Source organism: Hesperophylax consimilis, chromosome 17 (assembly GCF_061612785.1).
Source record: "Hesperophylax consimilis isolate HC1 chromosome 17, BYU_Hcon_1.0, whole genome shotgun sequence".
NCBI lineage: Eukaryota > Metazoa > Arthropoda > Insecta > Trichoptera > Limnephilidae > Hesperophylax > Hesperophylax consimilis.
The window spans coordinates 17,934,373-17,958,868 of record NC_142852.1 but is presented as its reverse complement, the minus strand read 5'-3'; the positions used below and the strand labels follow the sequence as shown (position 1 = coordinate 17,958,868).

Here is a 24,496-nt window from a genome sequence, read left to right as displayed (position 1 = left end):
CAATCGGTGAACTTTTCCTTCAAAACAACTTTCACATTTCGGAACTAATGTTTGTTGTGAATCGATGTTGTTTTTCTGTAAAACTTCCTTGACATACTCAAAGTTTTGATGAGCTAATTTTTCGTGCCACAAACAAAAATCATTCAGTTCTGATTTTGCCACAATTTCAGTATTGCATTTAAAACGTAAATCCATATAATAACCGCTTCCGTCTTGTTTTGCTACGGCACAAATATCTCCATCCTTGTAAAATTTGCAAGACTTGTCATCTGTCATCATAACATAACCTTTTTTAATAGCGCGATTGACAGAGAACAGATTAATTTTCAAATCTGGTACGAATTACACGTTGTCTATGGTAGTGTCAACCCATTCCGTGTTGTTTTCCACCTGTACCGCCATCTGGCCGCAGCCCAACACACTAATTGACGAGCCATTACCGACTATCACTGATTTATTCAAAATGTCTGTTAAATTTGTAAATAAGGCTTTATCACAACACATATGTTCATCCGCACCGGTGTCTACGAGCCACTTAGAATCTTGATAATTGTCGTAAATTTTATTTAATACGACAAACGCATTACTTTTCTTTGTGTTGTATTTACTTGAGTCTTTATTTTTATTAAACCTGCACTGCCATTTATAATGTCCAAACTTGCCACAATAATAACACTTGTCATTTTTGTTTTCTGCATTGTTATTTTTATTTTTCCTACATTCGCTCTGGAAATTTCCGATTTTTCCACACTTAAAACACTTTCCATTTTTTTTATTTTTCATTACGAGAGCTGACGATGATGGGATTTGTTGAAGTTCATTTTTCTTTTCAATAAATCTTTCTTCTTCCATCAACAACCTGGCCACTAAGTTTTCCAAGGTTTGTTTGTCATCAGGGGCAGATTCCCAAGCCGAAACAAAGTGTTTATATTCTTCTGGTAGCGACATGAGTATTTTGGTTATAACAAATTTCTCAGAAATTTCTTCTCCCAATTGTTTTAACTGGTTCTGTAAATCTTGTATTTTTGATAAAAATGCAGACATTTTTGTTCCTTTTTCATATTTGTACTGAAAAAATCGCTGTTGTACAATATGAATGCTGGTCTCCGTTTTTTGTTCATACACACTCTGCAACTTCTTCCACATTTCCGCTGAAGTAGAACATGATATAATGTGTAACATAACATTTTCTGTCATCCTTGTGACTATTAAGGACTGAGCCTTTGCATCCTTGTTTTCCCAAATAATTTTCTGTGCACTTTCTTCAGGTTTTGTACTCCGACCTTCCACTATATCCAGGCATCCTTGTCCACGTAACAATACTGCAGTCTGGAACTTCCACACATTCCAATTTTTTGACCCCTCCAATTTTAACATGTTCTGATTGCCTTCCATCATTACAAGATGTTTTTCCTCTTTTCAAATGTGCCTGGGCCCTTAATCTGTAGTCTTGATAAATAAAAGATGGTGATCTTTAATAACCAAAATAACGTTTATTGTAGCAGAGCACACACATTACAGCCATTACAGAGACTTATACCTTTTGACACCTACTTCTTGTGCATGTAGTGTTACCAACTGAATGTTATTTCATTGCCATATTACAACAATTATTATATTGTAAAAATGTATTATATTTATCGTAACGTACAAATGAACACAATTACTAATTTGATATACTTGCTTGGAAGCTTTAACTCCACGACCGGCTGTGATTTGGCCCAAATAAACGTTTGGCCTATACACCTCTCTCATCTAAACCGACCATCTCTCATGTAATAGAAAGAGATGCACCATAGACATTGCGGTGATATACAAGCCACGACACATGTGACGTCAGAATTATTTCGACCAATAGTGGAGCGTATTCAGTTTATTGCTATTTAATGCTTTTTCAAGAACGTTTAACTAATTCTAAGAATAATAATATAGAAATATATATAATCCCATACACAAGCAAATGCTTTCAATAGAAGAGTAGTAAAAAGACCCAAGATGTAAAATGAATTATGTACCATGTAGTACAACATATTATTAAAAATAAAAAATTATTACTAAAAAAAAAAAAAATATTTATATTAGAATCGAAATTTTTTGATCTACATGAACATATTTTTTATAAGTCAAAATATTTTTTACTCAACTTCCTTATTATAAATCTTTATAAAATCTGCTTTTTTGAGTTTCGAAGCTTCATTTTGTGGGACGTTATAATTTCCCTATGCAGCATACAGCAGTAGTCGCCCATCATATTTGTATCTTATTGACCTTGATGCCTTTTCTCCATTTCCTTGATATCTTGGTGAAACCTCTAACCTAGCTCTTCACTAACTGCACCAAGATTTGCCGGGAAGTAATCCAAATGGGACTTCAAAAAATGGAGTTTTAAACTCATTGAGGATCCCAGATTTTTAAAATTGCACAACATATTTTTAAGTCCGGGTTCTTCTGATTCCTTAGAAACTTCGTAACTACATTTTTAAAAGAATTCCATGCTGACCTCTCAACATCGTTCATCATATTTTCAAAGTTGTTATCTTTCATCAGTTTACGAATGTCAGGACCAACAAAAACTCCCTCCTACAGCTTTGCTTCAGACAGACCAGGAAACTTGCTTGAAAGGTATTTAAATATCTCGCCATCTTTTGGCAATGCCTTCACAAACTGCGTCATCATGCCAAGTTTGATATAGAGCGGTGGTAGAAAGACCTTTTTAGGATCAACCAAATTCAAAGTACACGTTTTTTTTCCGACCTTCAATGTTTTTGTCGGCCACACTTTATGGTTCCATTGTTGAGCTTTAGCACGATCATCCCATTCACAAAGAAAACAAGGAAATTGTGTGTAACCACCTTGCTGAACAAGTATCATAGAAATTGCTTTAAGATCCCCACAAACTGCCCACTCGAATTCTTATACTTTAACTTATCCAAGATCAATGCCAAGTTACCATAAGTTTCCTTCAAATGCACTGAGGGACCAACGGGTATTGATGCGTCCTTATTCCCGTTGTGAAGTAAAACAGCTTTTATACTTCTTTTTGAGGATCAATAAACAGTCTCCAATTTTCAGCTATATTTTGAACTTAGAACGTGGACATTAAACCATTAATATCTGAACAATAGACTAGCTCACCATCCTGAGAAAAATAAGGCTCAAAATGTTTTTCTCTATTTTTATACCAAGCAAAAGAAGTTCCAGGTGTCAATAAATTCTTCTCCTGCAGTCTGGAACCTAGTAACTAAGCAGATTATTTTGGGAGTCCCAAATCTCGGATCAGATCATTTATTTCAGATTCCGAAAATTGTTGAGGTCCACTGAGTTGCCTACTTGAAACTCGTCACTAGAACTTTCTTCTGATTCACTTTCTGATGATGAAAAATTGTCTAGGCTTTTGGGTACTTGTGGAATAGGAATTCCAGGTCCGTGAGGGACTGGGCGGAGTGCCAAATCTATGTTTGGGTAACAAATTAGGTTTTTTATTTTTGGTTCTATACCCTTGCACATTGCACAAATAAAAGTAGCAGTCATCGCTGTGGTTTCGAGGCTCTCTCCAAATCATGGGAACATCAAAACGAACATATTTAACTTTACCTTTTGACGAAATTCTAAGTCTTTCAACACATCCTAAACAAACTCTATGTGGGGCCAAGATTTGTCCTGGTCCCATATCTTCACACCAAAATACACTTTTTTAACAAAATCAGTAATATGTCTTTGTTGTTTTTTCACTACAAATTCACCACAAATATAGCAAAAACTCTCAGAAGAACTTACACAACCTCTTGAAGTCATTTTTGAAACGCACGTTACGAAAGTTGGAACAGAAATAAATAATTGAAAGGGCATGGAAGGAAGTGGGCACCTTGGGAATTCCGGTATTCTCTCATCATACTTACTATGGAAAATCCCGATATACGAGTGTATGATTTCCAAACAACAAAGTAATTTACTCAAATTATTTATTTATATTTTATTATTCAATTGAAGTCATATTATTCAATTTTATCTTGATAATTTATTTTTTCAATGCAATACAGGTGGCATCAGTAAAGATGTTCTTCACAAATCAATTCCTGCAATGACAGCCTAAGAATTAGCAGGCTCTCGTGCAGAGTTCATACTAGGGCTTCAGGGTCGGGGCAGTCTGCCAGCTTAGTGTCGGGTTCTTTGAAACCTAAAATTATAAGTAAAAATGTTAAAAGTGGAAAAAACTGATTTGAAGTGCGGAAATGAGCAGTCGTAAACTATGTTGACTATTGTATGGTGATGACGCTATGCTGATTACTAATGGCATGGAAAATCAACAGTCTCTCGCGTCTAGAACTAACCAAATGTGTATGCAGAATGAGTCGAATGTAAGCCAGTCCAAAGTCACGAAATTTAAAAGAGAAATCAATCAATTCATATTTATAGAAGATTGTCGAATGGACAACGGGCGGGCGGCACGATTTGATTTTTATACTCTACAGTTTTATTCCGATATTGATAAAATATTTATGTGTTAATTTGTTAAAAATTCACTGTCTACACGACTTTCCAAAAACGACAGTTCTAGCCCAGCTCCAGCTCCGAGAGTTAACATTGTCTTAATTTAGAAATATTAACTTACACTCTTCTGGCAGAATACAAATGTTGTTATAGTCCCTGACGTAACCTTCGTTGCACCTGCAGTTGGGCTTGCACACGTCAGGTTTAGGTAGGATGACCTCTCCCCCTTGCAAAATGCCGGTACAGTATTGGTCCGCCCTGCATTTCTGGAATTCCTCATTCGGATTCACACAGATTTCAGCTGTAACATTACAAAATATCATTAATCATTGAAGATGAAGATAATACGAATAAACCTAAATGAAACATGAAACAAAAAGAGACACATAAAACAAGGTTGCAGTTGCAACTGGCAAATCGAAACAAGGATCAGGACCTGATTTTTAAGAAAGAATTATTTTATTAAAAACAATCACGCCTTTTCCCACAGAGTATGCAGAGACGTTAATACTTAGAACACGCAGGAATTTTCGAAATAATTTCTAAAAAAATATATTTATATATATGCTGCGGTGGTTAGGTATTTTGTTAGAAAATAACAGAAAATCGGTTAAGCCATTACGTAGCTATACTTACGGCATTCCAGACTTGGTATGCATACACCCTCGTCATCCAAGACGTAACCGGAGACACACTTGCAGCCGTTTTCTTCACAGGGAAGTTCACAAGTTTCCCGAGGGTAGATGCTCTTGTTCCTGCAGGTGACTGGACAAGGGTCCCCGCACTTTACAGAAACTGCGTTTGGGTCTCCGTTGCAGCCTGAAATTAACAATTAATAGATACTTACACTATTTAAGATATAATCTGATTACATTTTTTTCCTAACTTCTATATATCGATATTAGGGTATTATAGACTAAAGGTTGTCACACCCTTAAGAATATTAAGTTGGCGTTGCAGTGTTTTTATCTTATTATATCTGCTAGAGTATTATGTAGACCTCATGCCTTAGTTTTGAATTATTTCCAATCATGTTTTTTATTGCACAGATTTTTTGTGTCTCATACAAGTCGTTTTATGTCATTTTTTATTTCTGTAATATATTTATGATTTTCGTGGTAAAAAGAGGCAATTTTATTTTTTGGTATGCATAAAAATCTTGTCTTATAAACCTTCAATTTACCTTTCTTGATACACTTTTGCCTCTCGTCTCTGCAGTGGTTATCCTTGCACTGACATCTGGGAATGCACTCATCAGGGGCCCTGAAAATGCACACGATCCCCGGCTCTTTGATGCAGCGTTCATCGTTGCAAGTGATCTGCACAGAGCAATTGTTGTCCCAGAACTCTCCTGACTTGCACTGGCGAGGTGCCGCTATGAAAATCAACAAATGATACAGGTACATATTTTACCAAACTTGAAGAGGAATATACAATCCAGAAATGTGTATATTTTCAGTATACGTATCACAGCGACGCAAGACTCTTATAACGGGGGTTGCTCGAGGCTCACATTTTTATTAATACGGCATTCCCAATTGCGGCATATCGTGTGGCTAAATAGAGTACAGAAGGGAAAAAAATGATGATGAAGAGAGTTTTGAGGTATATGGCTATTCAATCATGATGTGAATAAAGTCATTTCAAGCAAATTTTTGATTTTGAAACATGATCTTTCACAGAATGCATATGCGAGCATCGATTTTGATATCACTGCATGACCAGATTACACTTATTTTCGTGTATATGTTGTTATTGTTAACATCTTATCTACAACATAACATTTTGTCCCGATTCTCGTTACTAACATGCAAGGCGATTAAACATGGACAACAAGCTAAACTGACAGCTGGATTAACATTTCTATGTTAGTTCCTCATAGGCAGAGTAAGCAGATAGTCCCATAACCATTGTAAAAATCACCTTGAGGGCGCTGTGTCAAGAATTGGTTATGTTTGTATTTGTTGCCATATGGGCATGACGACATGACTATCACAGGAGTTAGGCTTAAATGGAGGCGCATTAAACACGTAAGGGAATATGATTTACCCAACAAGAAGATAATGGGTAGTATTAAATCTAAACGGGACATAAAACTCAACAAGACACAGAAAATAAAAGATAACAGTCACAAATAGGAATCGAATCTAGGATGTGTTGTCTTACCGGTACAGGCGTCTTACACTCGACAATAAAGACCTTTATATTATCAATCTCAAATTTAGAATTAACAATATCATCTTGCAAATAATTTTTCCCATAATTTTGGCAGCTATCTTTTGAAGTGATTGAAACACCAAGTTTCTGATAAAATAGGTGTTTTACCTAGATAGTGTATTAGAGAAAACTATTGACTTTTTTTTAAAGTCTAAGTAAATAATTAAGAAGAACTTTTTCTTTAACTTATTTTGAATGTTAAACCCATTATCATGTAAGAAGTTAAACCCATTATCATGTTAATACGTTTGTATAACCATCACCACCTATTAATTCATCAATTACTCAACATCGCAACATATACTTTAACAATATCATCTTAAAGTTTTGTAAACCTCTTCGGATTAATATTTTAATAAATAAGATCGTCCATAGTACAATACTTCATATAAAATATTCATTTTTCGATCTGTTAACTTCAAAAATTTTGTAATTGATGTTCAGGACATGGGTTTTTATTCATCATTAGAATTGTTTATGTCGTTTATCTGTTTGTGTTTTCTACGTATTAATGAGAACCCATTCATTATCCGGTTCATTACCACGATGTATACAAATACAGCATTATAATGTAGGCTAGTTTAGGTAAGGTTAGGATGGGTTAGGTTAATTTAGGTTAGGTTAGGCTTTTTTTAGGTTAGTTTGGGTAAGGTCATCAATCATTTACTTACGGCACTTTCTAGTATCAATGCAGACCCCAGCGCTATTCCTCCTGAAGTGCAGGGCACATCTGCAGCCTGGCTTACAGTCCTTTTTCTCAATCACCGCACACTTCTGCAGCTTGCCAATGTCCGCGCATTTATCTGAAGGACATGGGTTGTAGCATTCTTCCCTTACTTCGTTAGCGCCGCACACCAGAGGCTTCTTGGTTCGAGGGGCTGAAGTCAAAGAGATTTACTTTATTAACACATAATCAGGTATTAATAATAATCTACTAAGTAACTAACTCTAATATATTTGCTTTTTGTATACTGACAATTTACCTGTAGTTGTTTTTGGGCAAAACTTTCTGGTACAAGTCCAATCCCCGTCTGCAGTACACACGCAGTTGTTGCAGTCAATTTTTTTGTTAGTTCCGGGAGTGCAAACCTTTGGCCTCTTAGTAGTAGTCGTAACCAAAACAACAAAATTTAATTATACTAATTACTGACTCGTTGACGATGCGCCTTGATTTTTTTTGTAAATATTACCTAGTTCCGTCATTAATTGATGGATTGATTAATGGATGGATTGATTATTGGTTATGGATTTTAAGTTGATTTTTTGATTGATTGATTGTTTAACGAATGGAAGATTGATATAAAGGTTGAGTAAATTATTGATTAATTGTTTATCGATTGACTGACTAGTTAATTGATGGATTGATTGACATATCGATTGATTGAAATATCGATTGATTGAGCAATTTATTGATTGATTGATTGCTTGAAATATCAATTGATTAATATATCGATTGATTGATATATCTATTGATTGATTGTATATCCTTTTAAGTGATTTAAAGATTGATTTATTGAATAACCGGTCGATCGATTGTTGTTAACAATTGATCTGTTTATTGATTAATATTTAATCTGATCGATTGATTGATTCAACGATAATTATGATTATTGATTTATTTGGTTATTAACTATTGATCACATGGTCATTTGATTGATTGAATGATTGATTTTTAATTTGATCTATTGGTTGAATACTAACTAACTGATTGATTGATGAATCTATTGATCGATTGGTTGGTCGATCTATTGATTGATTGATTAATAAATTGATCTGTTTATTGATTGATCAATTAGTTGGATGACCTATTGATTGATTGATTGATCGTCGATCTTTTTTGGTTGATTACCTATCGTACTGTTCTTGATATTTGCGAAGGGCTCTAGAAAATAAACAATGTCAAATCTTCAATATACCTTTGACTAATCACCACCTTTTTGCTTAAGTAGTCACTGTAAAGTGTTCACCAATCTATTGGATTGATCAAGTATCTCAGGTGATTTCCGATTTTACTAGCTAATAACTAAACATGACATTCGTGCTGCTAGTGTAGGTAAAATACGCTTAACCTACCTACATTAATTAAGCATCCCTAACTCTACAAATCATATAGGATACACAACCCCATTGATCACGCATCAATATAGTGTAAAGAATGCCGTGGTCACGAGCACTCAGAATCACCTTAAATGGTGATCGACGATAATGAGGGGTAAGCGCTTACCAAAGATCTGGCCCATAAAAGGAATGATTAACTACGGACGATGGGGAAATGAGATGTGGAGTGACGAAACAGGAGCGGAAGAAGAACACACAGAACAGCAGACGCAGACTTGAGTTGAGAGAACTCGGCACTTCAGTTCAGAGAGCTGTGAACTTCTGTTGTGGGAGTCAGATTGTTGTCAATAAACGGATAAGTGTGATATAATTTTTAACAATATCAATGGAAGTAAGAAGCTATGGAACGGAAATGTAACCCATATTCCTCAATAGAAAAAGAAGCCTGTTTTTGATGTTACTGATAATTAGTTATCATGGTAACGCTTTAAGTAGGTAAATGACTGTATTAGGGACTTTTACATGTAAACTTGTGAAATTTTATAATATGACACACTCACACGACTCTCCTGTGCAATAGTGCAGGCACTCGTGCTCCGAGTTGAACCTGATGGCTGGGTTGCCCCCGCAGCCGCCCCACACGAACATGGTGCAGTTGCCAGCGCCGCCGATGGTGCCCAGGAAATGCCACTGTTTAGTTATATGACTTGTTAGTACTCACACGACTCTCCTATGCATTGGTGCAGGCACTCTTGTTCCGAGTCAAACCTGTTGGCCGGGTTACCCCTGCAGCCTCCCCACACGAACATGGTGCAGTTGCCAGCGCCGCCGATGGTGCCCTGGAAATACCACTTGGGGATAGAGCCCCGGCACGGCCCTACCTCTGCCTGTCCCGTGCATAATTCTACGGATAAAAAAATTATTTGTTATTTTAATTTATTAATAAAAGCTAAATATAAGCTCCTCATCCAGGATCAACCACTAATGCGGGCGCAATTGGAGCAGTCCGCTCCGGGCGCCGAGTTTCCAAGGCACCAACATTTAACTTGCGCTAGGCGTCATTGGTCTCAGAGCCGGCCCTACTCTCATCCAACTAGGGTAGTTCTGTTTAAAGATGAACAGTCATTTAATGACTCCCTTTTTAAAAACATTAATTGAATTTTACTTTTGTTTTCGGTAATTAATGAATGCAGATCTTGGAAGTGAGAATTAACCCACTTCCCGACATCCGATCGAGTTCCAACACTGCAGATAGACTTGTTGTCGATGACAATGAATTCTATCAACCCTTTGGGGCAATAACGTACAAAAAAGCGGACATGTACGTATTTCTCTGAAATCGGATGACTTTAAAGCAGTTAATACGCGATATAAATATCGGTCCTACCCGATCGGCATTTGGCGAGATTGATGATTAAATTATATAAACTTGACACAGTATCCAATAAACTGTAAATGTTGCTAATGGCTTTCTCGTATTTATTTCATGCGATAAAAATCAGTCAATAGTCTGCAAACAGTCGTATTCTGACATGTTTTAGTATAGGGTTTTCTAATAAGAGGTGTTATTTTGATATTCGTTAGCTCCGCACACCAGAGGCTTCTTTGTCCTAGGGGCTGAAGTCAAAGAGATTTACTTTATTGACACATAGTCAAGTATTAATAATAATCTAGTAAGTAACTGTAATGTCTTTGCTTTTGGTAAAATGACAATTTACCTGTAGTTGTTTTTGAGCAAAGCATTTCGGTACATGCCCAATCCCCGCCTGCAGTACAGACGCACTTGTTGCAGTCAAATTTTTTGTTAGTTCCAGGAGTGCAAACCTTTGGCCTCTTAGTATTACTCGTAACTAAAACAACAAAATTTAATTATACTAATTACTGACTCGTTGATTATGCGCCTTGATTGAAATTTTCCATTAAAATAAAAGCCTTCTCGCTGTTACGCTCAACTAAAAATATTTATTGTAAATATTAACTAGTTCAGTCATTAATTGATGGATTGATTAATGGATTGATTGATTATTGATGATGGTTTTTAAGTTGATTTTTTGAAAGATTGATTGTTTAACGAATGGAAGATTGATATATAGGTTGAGTAATTAATTGATAAATTTTTAATCGATTAATTTACCAATTAATTGATTAGTTGATTGAAATATCGATTGATGGAGCAATTAATTGATTGATTGATTGATTGATTGACATATCGATTGATTGATATATCAATTGATTAATATATCGATTGATTGATATATATATATATTTATATATATATCGATTGATTGATATATCGATTGATTGATATATCGATTGATTTATATATCTATTGATTGATATATCTTTTGATTGATTATATATCCTTTGAAGTGATTAAAATATTGATTTATTGAATAACCGGTCGATGGATTGTTGTTAGCAATTGATCTGTTTATTGATAGATAGATTATCTTATCGATTGATTGATTCAACAATAAATTGATTTATTTTTTGATTAAAGATTGACCATATGGGCATTCGATTGATTGTTAAATTGATCTTTTGATTGAATAGTAACTAACTGATTGATTGATGAATCTATTAATCGATTGGTTGGTCGTTCTATTGATTGATTGATTGATAAATCGATTTGTTTATTGATTGATCAATTAGTTGGATGATCTATTGATTGATTGATTGATCGGTCAATCTTTTTATTGATTTTTGACTTTTTGGTTGATTACCTATCGCACTTTTCTTGATATTTTTGAAGGGCTCAAGAAAATAAACAATGTCAAATCTTCAATATACCTTTGACAGAACCTCAATTACCTTTTGTGGCTAGTCACTACCTTCTAGCTAAAGTAGTCACTGTAAAGTGTTCACCAATGTATTGGATTGATCAAGTATCTCAGGTGACTTTCCGACTTTACTAGCTAATAACGAAACATGACATTTGTGCTGTTAGTTTAGGTAAAATACGCTGTACCTACATACATTAATCAAGCATCCCTAACTCTACAAATCATAGAGGATACACCACCACATTGATCACGCATCAATATAGTGTAAAGAATGCCTTTGTCACGAGCACTCAGAAGGATCACCTTAAATGGTGATCGACGATAATAAGGGGTAAGTGCTTACCAAAAATCATGCCCATAAAAGGAATGATTAATTACGGACGAGGGGGAAATGAGAGGTGGAGTGACGAAACAGGAGTGGAATAAGAACACACATAGCAGCAGACAGAGACTTGAGTTGAGAGAACTCGGCACTTCAGTTCAGAGAGCTGTGAACTTCTGTTGTGAGAGTAAGATTGTTGTCAATAAACTGATAAGTGTTATATAATTTTTAACAATATCAATGGAAGTAAGAAGCTATGGAACGGAAACTTTACCCATATTCCTCAATAGAAAATGAAGCCTGTTTTTAATGTAACTGATAATTAGTTATTATGGTAACGCTATAAGTAGGTAAATGACCGTATTAGGGACTTGTACTTAAATACTTGTAAATTTCATAATATGACACACTCACACGACTCTTCTATGCAGTGGTGCAGGCACTCGTGCTCTTAGTTAAACCTGTTGGCCGCGTTGCCCCCGCAGCCGCCCCACACGAACATGGTGCAGTTGCCAGTGGCGCCGATGGTGCCCAGGAAATGCCACTGTTTAGTAATATGACTTATTAGTACTCACACGACTCTCCTATGCATTGGTGCAGGCACTCTTGCTCCGAGTCAAACCTGTTGGCCGGGTTGCCCCCGCAGCCGCCCCACACGAACATGCTGCAGTTGCCAGCGCCGCCGATGGTGCCCTGGAAATACCACTTGGGGATAGAGCCCCGGCACGGCCCTACCTCTGCCTGTCCCGTGCATAATTCTACGGATAAAAAAATTATTTGTTATTTTAATTTATTAACAAAAGCTAAATATAAGCTCCTCATCCAGGATCAACCACTAATGCGGGCGCAATTGGAGCAGTCCGCTCCGGGCGCCGAGTTGCCAAGGCACCAACATTTAACTTGCGCCAGGCGTCGTTGGGCTCAGAGCCAGCCCTACTCTCATCCAACTAGGGTAGTTCTGTTTAAAGATGAACAGTCATTTAATGACTTCTTTTTTAAAACAATTAATTGAATTTTACTTATGTTTTCGGTAATTAATGAATCTTGGAAGTGGAAATTAACCCAATTCCCGACATCCGATCGAGTTCCAACACTGCAGATAGACTTTTTGTCGATGACAATGAATTCTATCAACCCTTTGGGGCAATAACGTACAAACAAGTGGACATGTACGTATTTCCTGAAATCGTATGACTTTAAAGCAGTTAATACGCGAAATAAGTATCGGTCCTACCCGATCGGTATTTGGCGAGATTGATAATTAAATAATATAAACTTGACACAGTATCCATTAAACTATAAATGTTGCTAATGGCTTTCTCGTATTTATTTTATGCAATAAAAATCAATCAATACTCAAAGCAAACGGTTTGAATTCTGACATGTTTCAGTATAGGGTTTTCCAAAAAGATGTGTTATTTTGATATTCAATGAAAAATGCCATTTTTTAATATAAACGATCAAATGTTAATTTCATTATAAAGAGAAAGGTATGCCGTTTATAGTGAAAAATAACATAACAGTCAAATGACCACCACGACCACGCCTACAGGACCATATCCTTTTCATGTAATTTTCCATAACCAAACCGCAAAGTGGCTGCCTTATGTCTTCTATAGCCTCACAAATTCCATTTTTGAGGTCTTGGTTCGACGCTGGGCTGTTGGCGTAGACCTTCTTTTTCACTTGGCCCCAAAGGAAGAAGTCGCAAGGTGTTAAATCACAAGATCTCGGTGGCCAATTGTGATCACCTCTTCGAGATATAAAACGGTCTGGAAACCTTTCCCGTAAAAGATCAATGATTTCATTGCTTGTGTTGAAAGTAAACGTTGTCCAGATCAATACCATCCAATTCCAGGCCATAAAAAATCATTTTATGGCCAGAATAAAATATACATAACACCGCTTATTGGAAAACCCTATATATAGAGTTTGTAGGTAGTTTATAAACAATATCAGGAAATTATAATTTATTAGAATATAAACAATGTTCATTTCAGAAAAACAGTGCACTTTTCATCGTTCATGCCAGCGATTCCTTATCTTATTTGGAGTTTAAACTTTAAATGACATTTTGGTTTCCGCTAACGCTGGTTAAAAAAAATGTTTTAAGTGAAAAAAAAAAATTAAAAATTCACTGGAGACCAAAATATTGTCTAAATTTTACTCTAAATAAGCACAGGAATCGTGGGTCTAAACATTGAAGTATTATTATATGTAGATCAGTCATGAAGCGAAAAAATAGGTTCTACTTTTTAACCTCCAATTGACCTCCAACGCTGTTGTGATGTTTATTTATTTTATATTTATATACTCACATGTTTGTATTTATATAATCATCTGTATATTTATATACTCCCATTTGTAGTATTTGTTTTATAAGTTCGTCTGTTTCAGTTCTGTTTTGTTACATAACGAAAAACGCCCACTATTATTGTAGACAGATTCCTATTTTTATAATTTTGTAATTACCTACTTTCAGCAGCTCTGTACCGTTGACGTTAAGTATATTAAAAATAATAGTATGCCAACACAAATAAGAATCCGGTCTACGCGCACCGCTTATCGCGTTCTAATAGTGGAACATATTAGTACTCAGTAGCCCTTTTAATAATTGTAAAGCTCTATGGTTGATAACCAAGTCAAATTATGGCCCTTAACACATGAGATCTTAGCTTAATACCATGTATAGTGTTTGAATAGTAATTACCTACACTATTAACGATGTTGAATAGCAAATATCTATACGATAATATACGAGGGAATATGCTATGGATATACGAACCTATATCTGTCCTTTGTTTTTACCAGGTATGCTCGATTTCAACATCTTAAGAGGAAGCTACAAGCCAAACATGTGCGTATTCTTGGTATACCTTATAATGTACGTAATAGGCATTAAAATAGCTTGACAAACGGAAGGTCTGGTATCTATGTGAGGATATTGTGTCAGCCTTTTATTAGCAGCAGACACATACCTGGACGGATGACGAACCTCGCGTTGGCAATGATGGTGGACGCGGTAAACTCTCGCTGCAGCAGCTGGTCCAGTTTCTTCACCACCTAGGATTCTTGCTGAAGATTCTCCGTTTTCTATCTTCGTCGAACGTCACAGAGGTGCTGCCAAGGTCTGGTGTCTATGTGAGTATATTGTGTCAGCGCATTATCAGCAGCAGACACATACCTGGACGGATGACGAACCTCGTGCTGGCACTGTTGGTGGACGCGGTAAACTCTCGCTGCAGCAGCTGGTCCAGTTTCTTCACCACCTAGGATTCTTGCTGAAGATTCTCCATTTTCTATCTTCGTCGAACGTCACAGAGGTGCTGCCAAGATCTGGTATCTATGTGAGTATATTGTGTCAGCGCATTATCAGCAGCAGACACATACCTGAACGGATGACGAACCTCGTGCTGGCACTGTTGGTGGACGCGGTAAACTCTCGCTGCAGCAGCTGGTCCAGTTTCTTCACCACCTTGGATTCTTGCTGAAAATTCTCCATTTTCTATCTTGGTCGAACGTCACAGCGGTACTGCCAAGGTCTGATGTCTATGTAAGGATATTGTGTCAGCTCCTTATTAGCAGCAGACACATACCTGGACGGATGACGAACCTCGTGATGGCACTATTGGTGGACGCTGTGGACTCTTTCGCTGCAGCAGCTTAACTTAACTTTACTTCACTTTATTTTTGTATTATTTATATTTTTCGTAATACCTGCATCAACTGTAAAGCGCCCCTGAGGTGATATCTCACGAAAGCGGCGCTATACAAATTGTCCAATATTATTATTATTATTAAACAAATGCTTGTATTGGTTGTAAACATAATTAAGAACTTTAAATTTTTTAATGCTAATTTTAACTAATTCAGCTCAGGGCACCTTCGGTAAAATACAGATAAGCTTTAAAAATCGTTCTGTGAACGTTACGCCTTAATGTTAAAAATGCATAATTAAGGAAATATATTTTTAAAAAAACTCGCTTGTTAAATTAAATGAAAAACAATAATTCGATTTAGATCTTTCACTGCTTTTGTTAGAACACAAAACCATTTTTCTACCAAAGGAATAAAATAACAAGACAAAAAAAGCAACCTCTCGTGAGTGAATGACGTTTTAAAAAATATGCAATTAAAAATAATTCGGGAATTGGCAGATTTCTACCCAGGACGCCTACAGATAAGTATCATAATACGTATATTGATTCTTGTGGTACAGTCGTAAATCCTATTTGTTAGCGTTGCCAGTAGTAAATACAACAGAAATTTAATAAAAAATAATTAAATAATCTCGCTGCGAGGGAATCACCAATTTACTTAATGTTTGACCTAATGGGTCCGGTAATCGGTAAAATATCTCATTTGCGTATTTTCTGTTTGTTCGTTTCAATTTAATGCAGTTCACCTGGGCTGGAAGGCGCTGTATTTCACCCGATGGAAGATGTGCACATCCATTGACCAGAAGGGCCGCACTGGCAACAAGGGGATTTCATTCCAGGGGTGCACACTGTGGGGCTCTTTGTGGTCGTGGAGGGTATAAATGGGACAACAAGGATGAATGATTTATACAATTAGTAAGAGATTAGCAAAAACCTCACCTAAACTAACCTAACCATAACAAGTCGAACCCATCCTATCGTTTCATCGGTATCTCTTTTGACACCTTTATGTGATATTCAATTACCAAACCAAACCGACTGACGTCCAGTATGAAAAAGATGTCATAACAGAGCGGAATTATGATCGGTTGTTCAATGTCTCCTTTTCATCACTTGAGATAATTTATTGTTAATTAGGGTCTATTGACAGTTAACTTTTCCGCTGTTCCAATATCACGGTATACCAAAACAAATGTCGTATTATATATTGAGAAAACAATATTGTTACATAAATATTTCTACGAATTGAATACCTACATGGTACCTATTACGATAATTCTAGCCAATTCATTACATCATTTCATCTCAAAAATTAATTTTGAAAACTATCATATTGCCTTAAGTACTCTTGTTATTATCGTTATTATATACAATTATTGAACTCCTCTCTACAATAACTTGTGTTGTACCCTCTTATACCATGCGTTGGTTTGTTATGTTACTTATTATGAGGTGACGTAGTGGACACGGACAATTTATCAAATTATGTTTCACTTTATTTGATTCATAGTCTATGTGGTGTGAATAAATGATTGTGCAATATTTGTACCTTGAGTAGTTTTGTGACACCCGATCGCATTACAGCATAAAGTAGTAAACATGTATGGTGACCATGATAAACATTGATTTTTGAAGGAGAGAAAAAAAAATACAATATAAAAGGAAAGGAATGAAAAAATATACATGTATATCATATTATGCCATTAATTTAAAAGGAGAAAGTTGAAAAAAAATGTAAACAATCCTCGGCTAGCACAAATAATTTAACATTTGTTTTAAAAATACACAAGAAAATTAACTGACTTAATTTATTCTGGAAAGCTATTAAATAAAAGTTGAGCAAATAAAGATTTAGTGTGGATTGCCATAAGGTTTAGACCAGAGCCAATTATTGTAGTACGAATTTGCTGCGTTCTTTTCGCAAAACGAATACTGTTAAAAAATCTGCCAAGCGTTGAATAAAGTCACTGTTTGGGATATCTGATTTTTTCTTGTACATAACTTTGAGAATCAGGTTTTGGGCAATATTGTGTGGTTCAATAATAGTCTTCAGACAGAAACCCCAGCACACTATATTATACAAAAGTAGACACTGAATTATAGCATAATAAACTGTTTTCAATTTTCCTTGTCTAGTACATGACGTCTGAGATCTTATGAATAAATTATTTTAAAATGTTTGTACCTTGAGTAGGTTTTTTACATCCTATCTTGGTGCAAGCCCACTGCCCATTGTCCAAACAAACGCAGGTGTTGCAGTCAATTTTTTTTCTTTCTCCTGGTGTGCAAACAGAAGGTTGTTTTGTTGTAACAACAGCTAAAAGGAAAAAAATATTAATAATTACCTATTATTATTAATGTGCTGTTTTATGTATTTCTGACTGGATTTTCATTTAAATTTGATGTCGATTTGAAAACAAATGCTTATTTACAACTCACAATGAAAAACGTGGGACAAATTTAACTTATTCTTTATTATGGTAAAGAGAGGAGATCTTGTGGAGGTCAAGCTGCTGAAGATATACAGAATATATTGTCAGTCGACGATATCGGAAGTCATCAGGAGTCGACCACTTAGCTTGCGGTTGTTTTGAAACTCAAATTCGTCTTATCTCTACCTAGATTTTAAATTTGAAATCATAATTTTTTCTGATTGCACGAATGAAAAAATTATTTAAAACCGTATAAAACGCTGTACCTCTAGTTAGCAAAGTTGTAGCATATTTTATGTTCTACATATTTATAGGAATTTTTTTCGACAAAATTTGAACTGGTGACAAGATATATTAAAAAAAAACTATAATCTAACACAATTTCGGATTGTTTTTTTTCAAAATGGCACCCGAACACAGGCGCGCCAAGGTCGAAAACTTGGATTTTACAACAGTGACAAGTTTATAAAACACAAAAAAAATTGGAATGACCGGAATAATTGATCACATGAACCCCCGCCAAAAATGACCAGGGGAAGAACAGACAAGAAAAAGGAAGATGAAACACATTAAAAATTGGAACGCCAAGAATAATTATCATCGCGAATCGCTAATAGCATTGGCCTTCTAAGTGAGGTCCACATAACAAAAATAAATAATTTAGGAATAAATCTTTTTTGACGTACCTATTCATGTTTTGGCTAGGATTTCTGAAAGCGCCTTGTTAAAGCAATGAACCCCTGACCCAAAAATAACAAAAGGAAGAAGAATAATATGAATTGTTACGTACATGGTTTTGTAGGTTTTGAATAGCCGCCTGAAACTGCAGCGATGGAACATGCCACCAACAACAGAACGGTCGCTGACTTCATTTTGGTGGAAATTCTCTGAAAAAAGGTTTTACATTGCAACAAAAATAATTATTTTACTATCGAAGATAACATTAACGACTCAAACGAAAAATTGGAAACCGAAAATATTGAAAAAAGATTCAGTCGCAGATAGGAATTGAACCCAGTACCTCTTTCTTGCCGGGGAAGTGTTCTGACCAGCATAGGTACATGGAGGAAAATTGCTGATATTTAACAATGCTAATTTATTAAAAATCTCCACAAATAGTTGCAGGGCGTTTCCTGGTAAACTTTTAGATATTTTAAGAGATTTCAATAAATTAGCAATTTCATTCTTTTGCGTTTATCAACTTACGTCAATTTTAACTCTTTTAAAAATTCATTACTTAAGGTTTTACCTATTAAGTTATTCCACTCTTTTTAAAAACAGTAATTATTCAATCTTAATGAATAGCGAAAAACAGATGAGGTTTTTATAATATTTATAAACATATCGTAGACATTTAAAACAATAGGTGAACAACGTAGGTACGCCGTGTTTAAAATTAGATATTTCGATGTGTACTTAAGTATGCTAGTTGGTAAGTAAAGATAAGGTAAATGTATTTAAAATGCTAAAGGGTTATAGCGTTTGGCTACACTGTATGGAAGAGGATTGGAGCATGACACGTAGGACTGAGGACTGCCTGCAGGCAGATGGCGAGGAACCGCAGTCAACTGAAAGCATTGATGGATGGGACTAATCCCACCCATGAAGATAATAAAAGTATATGTAAAAGATTTGTTGTTACATTAACTCCACGTAAAAGAAACTTGGGAAAATAAAATGGTGAAGCTCCTTATTCTTACCTGATTTCACAGAAAACACCTTTACAAATGATACAATATATCATCAAACATTATTTATACGTAGAGAATTTAAACAAAGTGTATTCTGCATGTTTTTCCACCAACTGTGTTTGTTATCAATAATAAGTTTCAGCCAAACATATAAAACACGCGACAACTGATGGTTGTCACAAACATGATGACATCAGAAGAACGTGCTCCATTCAAGAAGGCAATAGACTATGAACAAAGCAGCTAAAATTTTAAATCTCAAATGAAAAGCTGTATACAAAAAATAGAGACATCTGAAATAGAAAACCTATCAAATACATATTGTTAGAGGCCTGATTTCAGATGTTACACGACATGGTTCATCACCTTGACCCAACCCATTACATAAAGTAGCTATATTGTCTGCTAGAAAACCTTCCCTTGGAATTGGACATTTACAAGTTTTGATGTTAATGCCTGGTGATTTAACAGTTTTCAGAGTTCTGTTTTAATTCTACCATTTTACATCTTACTTCCTTTAACAATTTAACTAAGCAATCAATAACATGGTTACATGGTTAACTTTTTAACCATGGTTAACATGGTTAAAAAGTTATCTCTATCAAAGAACTCAACAGGTTAAAGTAAACAACGAATTAAGTTAAATAGAAAATATAGATTTTGGAATTCCACAAGGAACTGTTTTGGGACCTATACTTTTTATATTATATGTTAATGAACTTTTTCAACTCCCAATCATTGGAAACATCATATCTTACGCAGATGATACAGTTATAACTATTGAAGGAAATTCATGGAATGAGGTCGTAGTATCAGCTAATAATGCAATAAATATCGTTAAACTATGGTTTGACGAAAATTTATTGACACTGAATGTCGAAAAAACCCATTTTATACCTTATAGCCTAACAGGGAATAACTCAAATGTAAATCTAAACATAAAAATTCACGAAAGAAATTGCCTCCTTAAATTCGCACCTTGTAATTCAAACTGTATAAACATTAGTAGTAAAAAAGAAATAAAATATCTTGGAATAATTATTGATAATAACATTAAATGGAAAAGTCAAATAAATTCCACAGTAGACAGAATGAGAAAACTAATCTATATATTTTTTAGACTAAGAAATATTGTATCATTAAAAATACTAAAAGATATTTATTATGCATTGGCGCACTCTGTCCTACAATATGGAATCATGGCTTGGGGGGGTGCATATAAATCATCCCTACTCCCACTGGAAACTATTCAAAAAATACTAATAAAAATCATCTTAAAAAAGCCATATTACTACCCAACTATAAATGTTTTTCAAGATTTCCCGGTTCCCCCACTTACAAAAATTTATGACAAAATTGCACTTCTACAAATACATAAAGATTTCTTTAGTCAAAATAATTTACCACAATTGAATATTAGCAAAAGAATAATATCTGTTGGAGGACTAACCGTGCCACTAGCACGAACCACAACAGCACAACATCACTATATATTCAAGGGTGTAAAATTATTTAATAAATTACCCCTTGATATACGATCGGAAGAAAACTACGAAAAATCTAAAAAAAAAATTAAATTAAAATACTCTTGTACCACCTCATAACTTTACTTATTGTTTAGAAATATGTTTTTGCCTTTTAAATTCTTTGAATCATTTATTAACTAACCTATATTTTTATTACTTTTATTGTTATTTTTTGTGTTATTTTTTGTTTTATTACTAATATTTTTTGTTTAATTTAAACAAATGTAAAAATATTTTTGTTGTCCTCTCCTAAACACAAGCAGCTGCTTTATTAGGAGAGTGATTGATATATTTTTGTTTATATTGTTAAAAAAATTGTAACCTTGTTTATATGTTTCAATAAATAAAAAAAAAATAAAAAAAAAATAAAAAATATTTACATTTAGCCATCCACTAAATTTACTTTCTTCAATTGATCTTTTATGCGGTACAACACCGCTATGCGAAAAACTGCGAACTGATATATTGTCTGTTGAGTAAGCCCCTTGTCAAAATCAGTAGACGTATGATTTGTATTTCTTAGTTGAGCCGTTTTTGTGAAAAAAAAATCTCAAAAGCGATGTGTTAGGACTGTTAGATGTTGGTATCATCAGCCCCTTGGCGCCTTGATGATTCGGCGTCCGGAGCGGACGTTGGTATTATTTGTTGGAACTTTCATAGAAACTGAGATATTAAAACTATTTCTTCTTTGAATGTAGTACAGCATAAGATACACTCAGAAACAGCGTTATTCCGATTGACAGATAACGAATTATGGCTCAATTACCCTTTCGAAAATTTACTTATCAAATTATACCTAATCAATATTTTCGCTTTGTAATAAGCGAAAATCTTCATTCATTAATAAGTATGCAAGTTCATAAAAAATCTGAGAATAACATGCCTTTGTTCGCAACCTTGCAACATTATTTTGATCATTTTATTTATGAACTTGTATTTACACAAGTGGCTAGAAGTGATCAATTAAGTAGTAAATTTGTTTTAAGCTTTGTACGTCAAACTACTACAAATAATAGGAAAATAATTGCAAAAGACTTAAGAGTCCTCGGCTTTAAAAAAATATTTTAAATTCCCTAGATAGAAAAAAATCGCAAGTAAGCTCCGCAAATTATAAAAAACACGTTTTGTTCTCTTATTGAATATGTTTGACGTATGAAAAAATTCACTGTTCACAACTAAATAGATTTTTTCTGCATTTGAAACGAGTCGTGTTTTATTAAATATTTTCACAATTTTTGCCTAATTGTATCGTTTTATTAATGTTAGCGCACTACCTCTACCATTTGTATTTACATATCTCCCTTTCAAACCATCTTCGAACGCTTACCACGGGGCCTTATTTTTTACTGAACTTTTGTCCTTCATTCATATTATCATAACTTTGATATGTACCCCCCATACAGTACTATTCCACACAAAACAGCAAATTCGCCTATCCACCGTTCACTTCATACCTCCAATAATCTTTGCTTAAGCTCTAACTTCGATATTTTTTCGGAATCATTGGTCATATTTAAAAAGAACATTATGGCAATGATAAAATTCAATGCGCATAAATATTATATTACTTCTATATATATTATCCTCAAATACATTTTTAATATAATCTTTGTTTCGGGTTTTCCAACCATCACAGTCTAGATATCCTCATTTTGTTCAATAAGATCTTGTATTATGTTGTCCTTGTTGTGGTCATTATCGATGCCCTTAAGTATCATGGTTGGTTTTTTGAAGTGAAACTTCTTTACGCGCGTTATGCATTTTTGAGGACCGGAGTAAAACCGACTCATGACCGTCACGAAAAACGGGGATCATTTCGCTATAGGAGCCTAGCTAATATTATATACCTAGTTTAGGTCACTCTCCAAACTCAGCTTCGCGGTCTAGAGGCAGAGCGCCCGATTGTCGTCGTGAAGAACCGAGGTTCGATCCCCGCTTTAACTATTTTTTTTTTCTTTTTGTGATTTTTTTAATACGAGGAAAAGTGATAAAATTCTCTCGTGCTGCGACTTTGTTAGGCATACATATAAGAAAATATCTACATTTTTTTAAATATTTTTTTAAAAAATTACATAAATTTGTTAATTTTAACCGATAGTCTCCCGAAATGTCTAAATCCATTTAGTGAGACTATAGACCGGCAGGTGTTCACTCGAGTAATTGGCTAGAATTAACGGTCAGTACCTTTATGATATTTTTGTCGAAATATAGCTTACAAATCGAGCCGGTAGAGTCACTCGGTATTTCGATTAATTATTTTTATTTTGATTCATTAAAATAACTAATCAAGGCAGATAACGCGACTAATTATTCTCGCAGACGTGCGTGACAAGTTTTTTTATTAAAAAACACACCCATTATTAATTAATATACGGACAAATATAGGGAAATATTTTTAAAAACGACAGATATGACTTCACACTAAACGATTTAAGGTGGTTTTAAACATACTTACGTACCGGGCTACAAGTCACAAAGGTTGATGTGTACATTCAGAATATTTAATGAATGAACTGGGAGTACCACAAGACTCCATACTAGGACCACTTTTATTCATCATTTACATAAATTATGTTATTATGGTCATAAAAGGGTGCAAGAATAGATTATTTGCGGATAATTCAATATTTATACCACGGGTAAGGATTGTGAAAGTCAAATTGAGAAATCATGCGTGAACTTAAAAAAAAAATCAGTATAAATATGAACTCAAATGTTATTAAACATTAACATTCATTTTAATGATATGGTTGAACCTACAGACAAGTTTTTATGTCAAATCTTTGCAGGACTACAAATTTTATTCATTTGTAATAATCATATTTGTTAAAAATTAGATAATGATTTTTAAAAAATATGTTTAGACATTAACTCCACACAGGAGAAACTCAAAATCATGCAACAACGAAATGATAATTCTTACCTGTTCTTGCAGAAAACACCTATGTAAATGATTGAACAACATTTTGTAGAGGTAGATACTTTGAATAATAAAAAATTGTACCAAGTGTATTTGTTATCAACAATAGTTTTTGCAAAACACGTGTAGCACGATGCTACTGAAAGTTGTCACTGCAATTTCACTCCACCTAAAAATGTTCTGCTAACTCTTTCGGCAATGTCGTTTATCAACTTTACATCAATAATTTGCTTTGTAATACGCAACTATTTTCGTCACGAATAGTCATTTAAGTTCATAAAACATTATTTGCAACTTTTCCCCACTGTAAACATTATTTGGAGCAGTTTGTTTACTTACAATTGCTAAATAAGTAGCCATATAAAATGTATTTTAAGCTTTGTATATCAAACTACAA

General features: G+C 34.6%; 1 protein-coding gene across 4 annotated transcripts; it reads right to left on the bottom strand.

Annotated features, from left to right (window-relative positions):
• Positions 1 to 3,945: 3,945 nt before the first annotated feature.
• On the bottom strand, positions 3,946 to 24,159 carry LOC149416127 (papilin-like). 4 transcript variants are annotated; one of them, XM_089641572.1, is made up of 11 exons: positions 24,103 to 24,159; positions 18,753 to 18,849; positions 17,716 to 17,847; positions 12,447 to 12,629; positions 10,485 to 10,616; positions 9,488 to 9,670; positions 7,380 to 7,586; positions 5,675 to 5,866; positions 5,128 to 5,310; positions 4,613 to 4,792; positions 3,946 to 4,177 (listed from the first exon to the last, which is right to left on the bottom strand). In XM_089641572.1, exons 1-11 carry the CDS (start codon positions 24,142 to 24,144, stop codon positions 4,119 to 4,121), a joined length of 1,590 nt encoding a protein of 529 aa, XP_089497698.1. In that variant the 5' UTR covers positions 24,145 to 24,159; the 3' UTR covers positions 3,946 to 4,118. The 4 variants fall into 4 exon arrangements, with proteins under 4 accessions (XP_089497698.1, XP_089497699.1, XP_089497697.1 ...); XM_089641573.1 differs by lacking the exon at positions 24,103 to 24,159 and adding an exon at positions 19,663 to 19,760; XM_089641571.1 differs by lacking the exon at positions 24,103 to 24,159 and adding an exon at positions 19,453 to 19,581.
• Between the last annotated feature and the right edge of the window lie 337 nt (positions 24,160 to 24,496).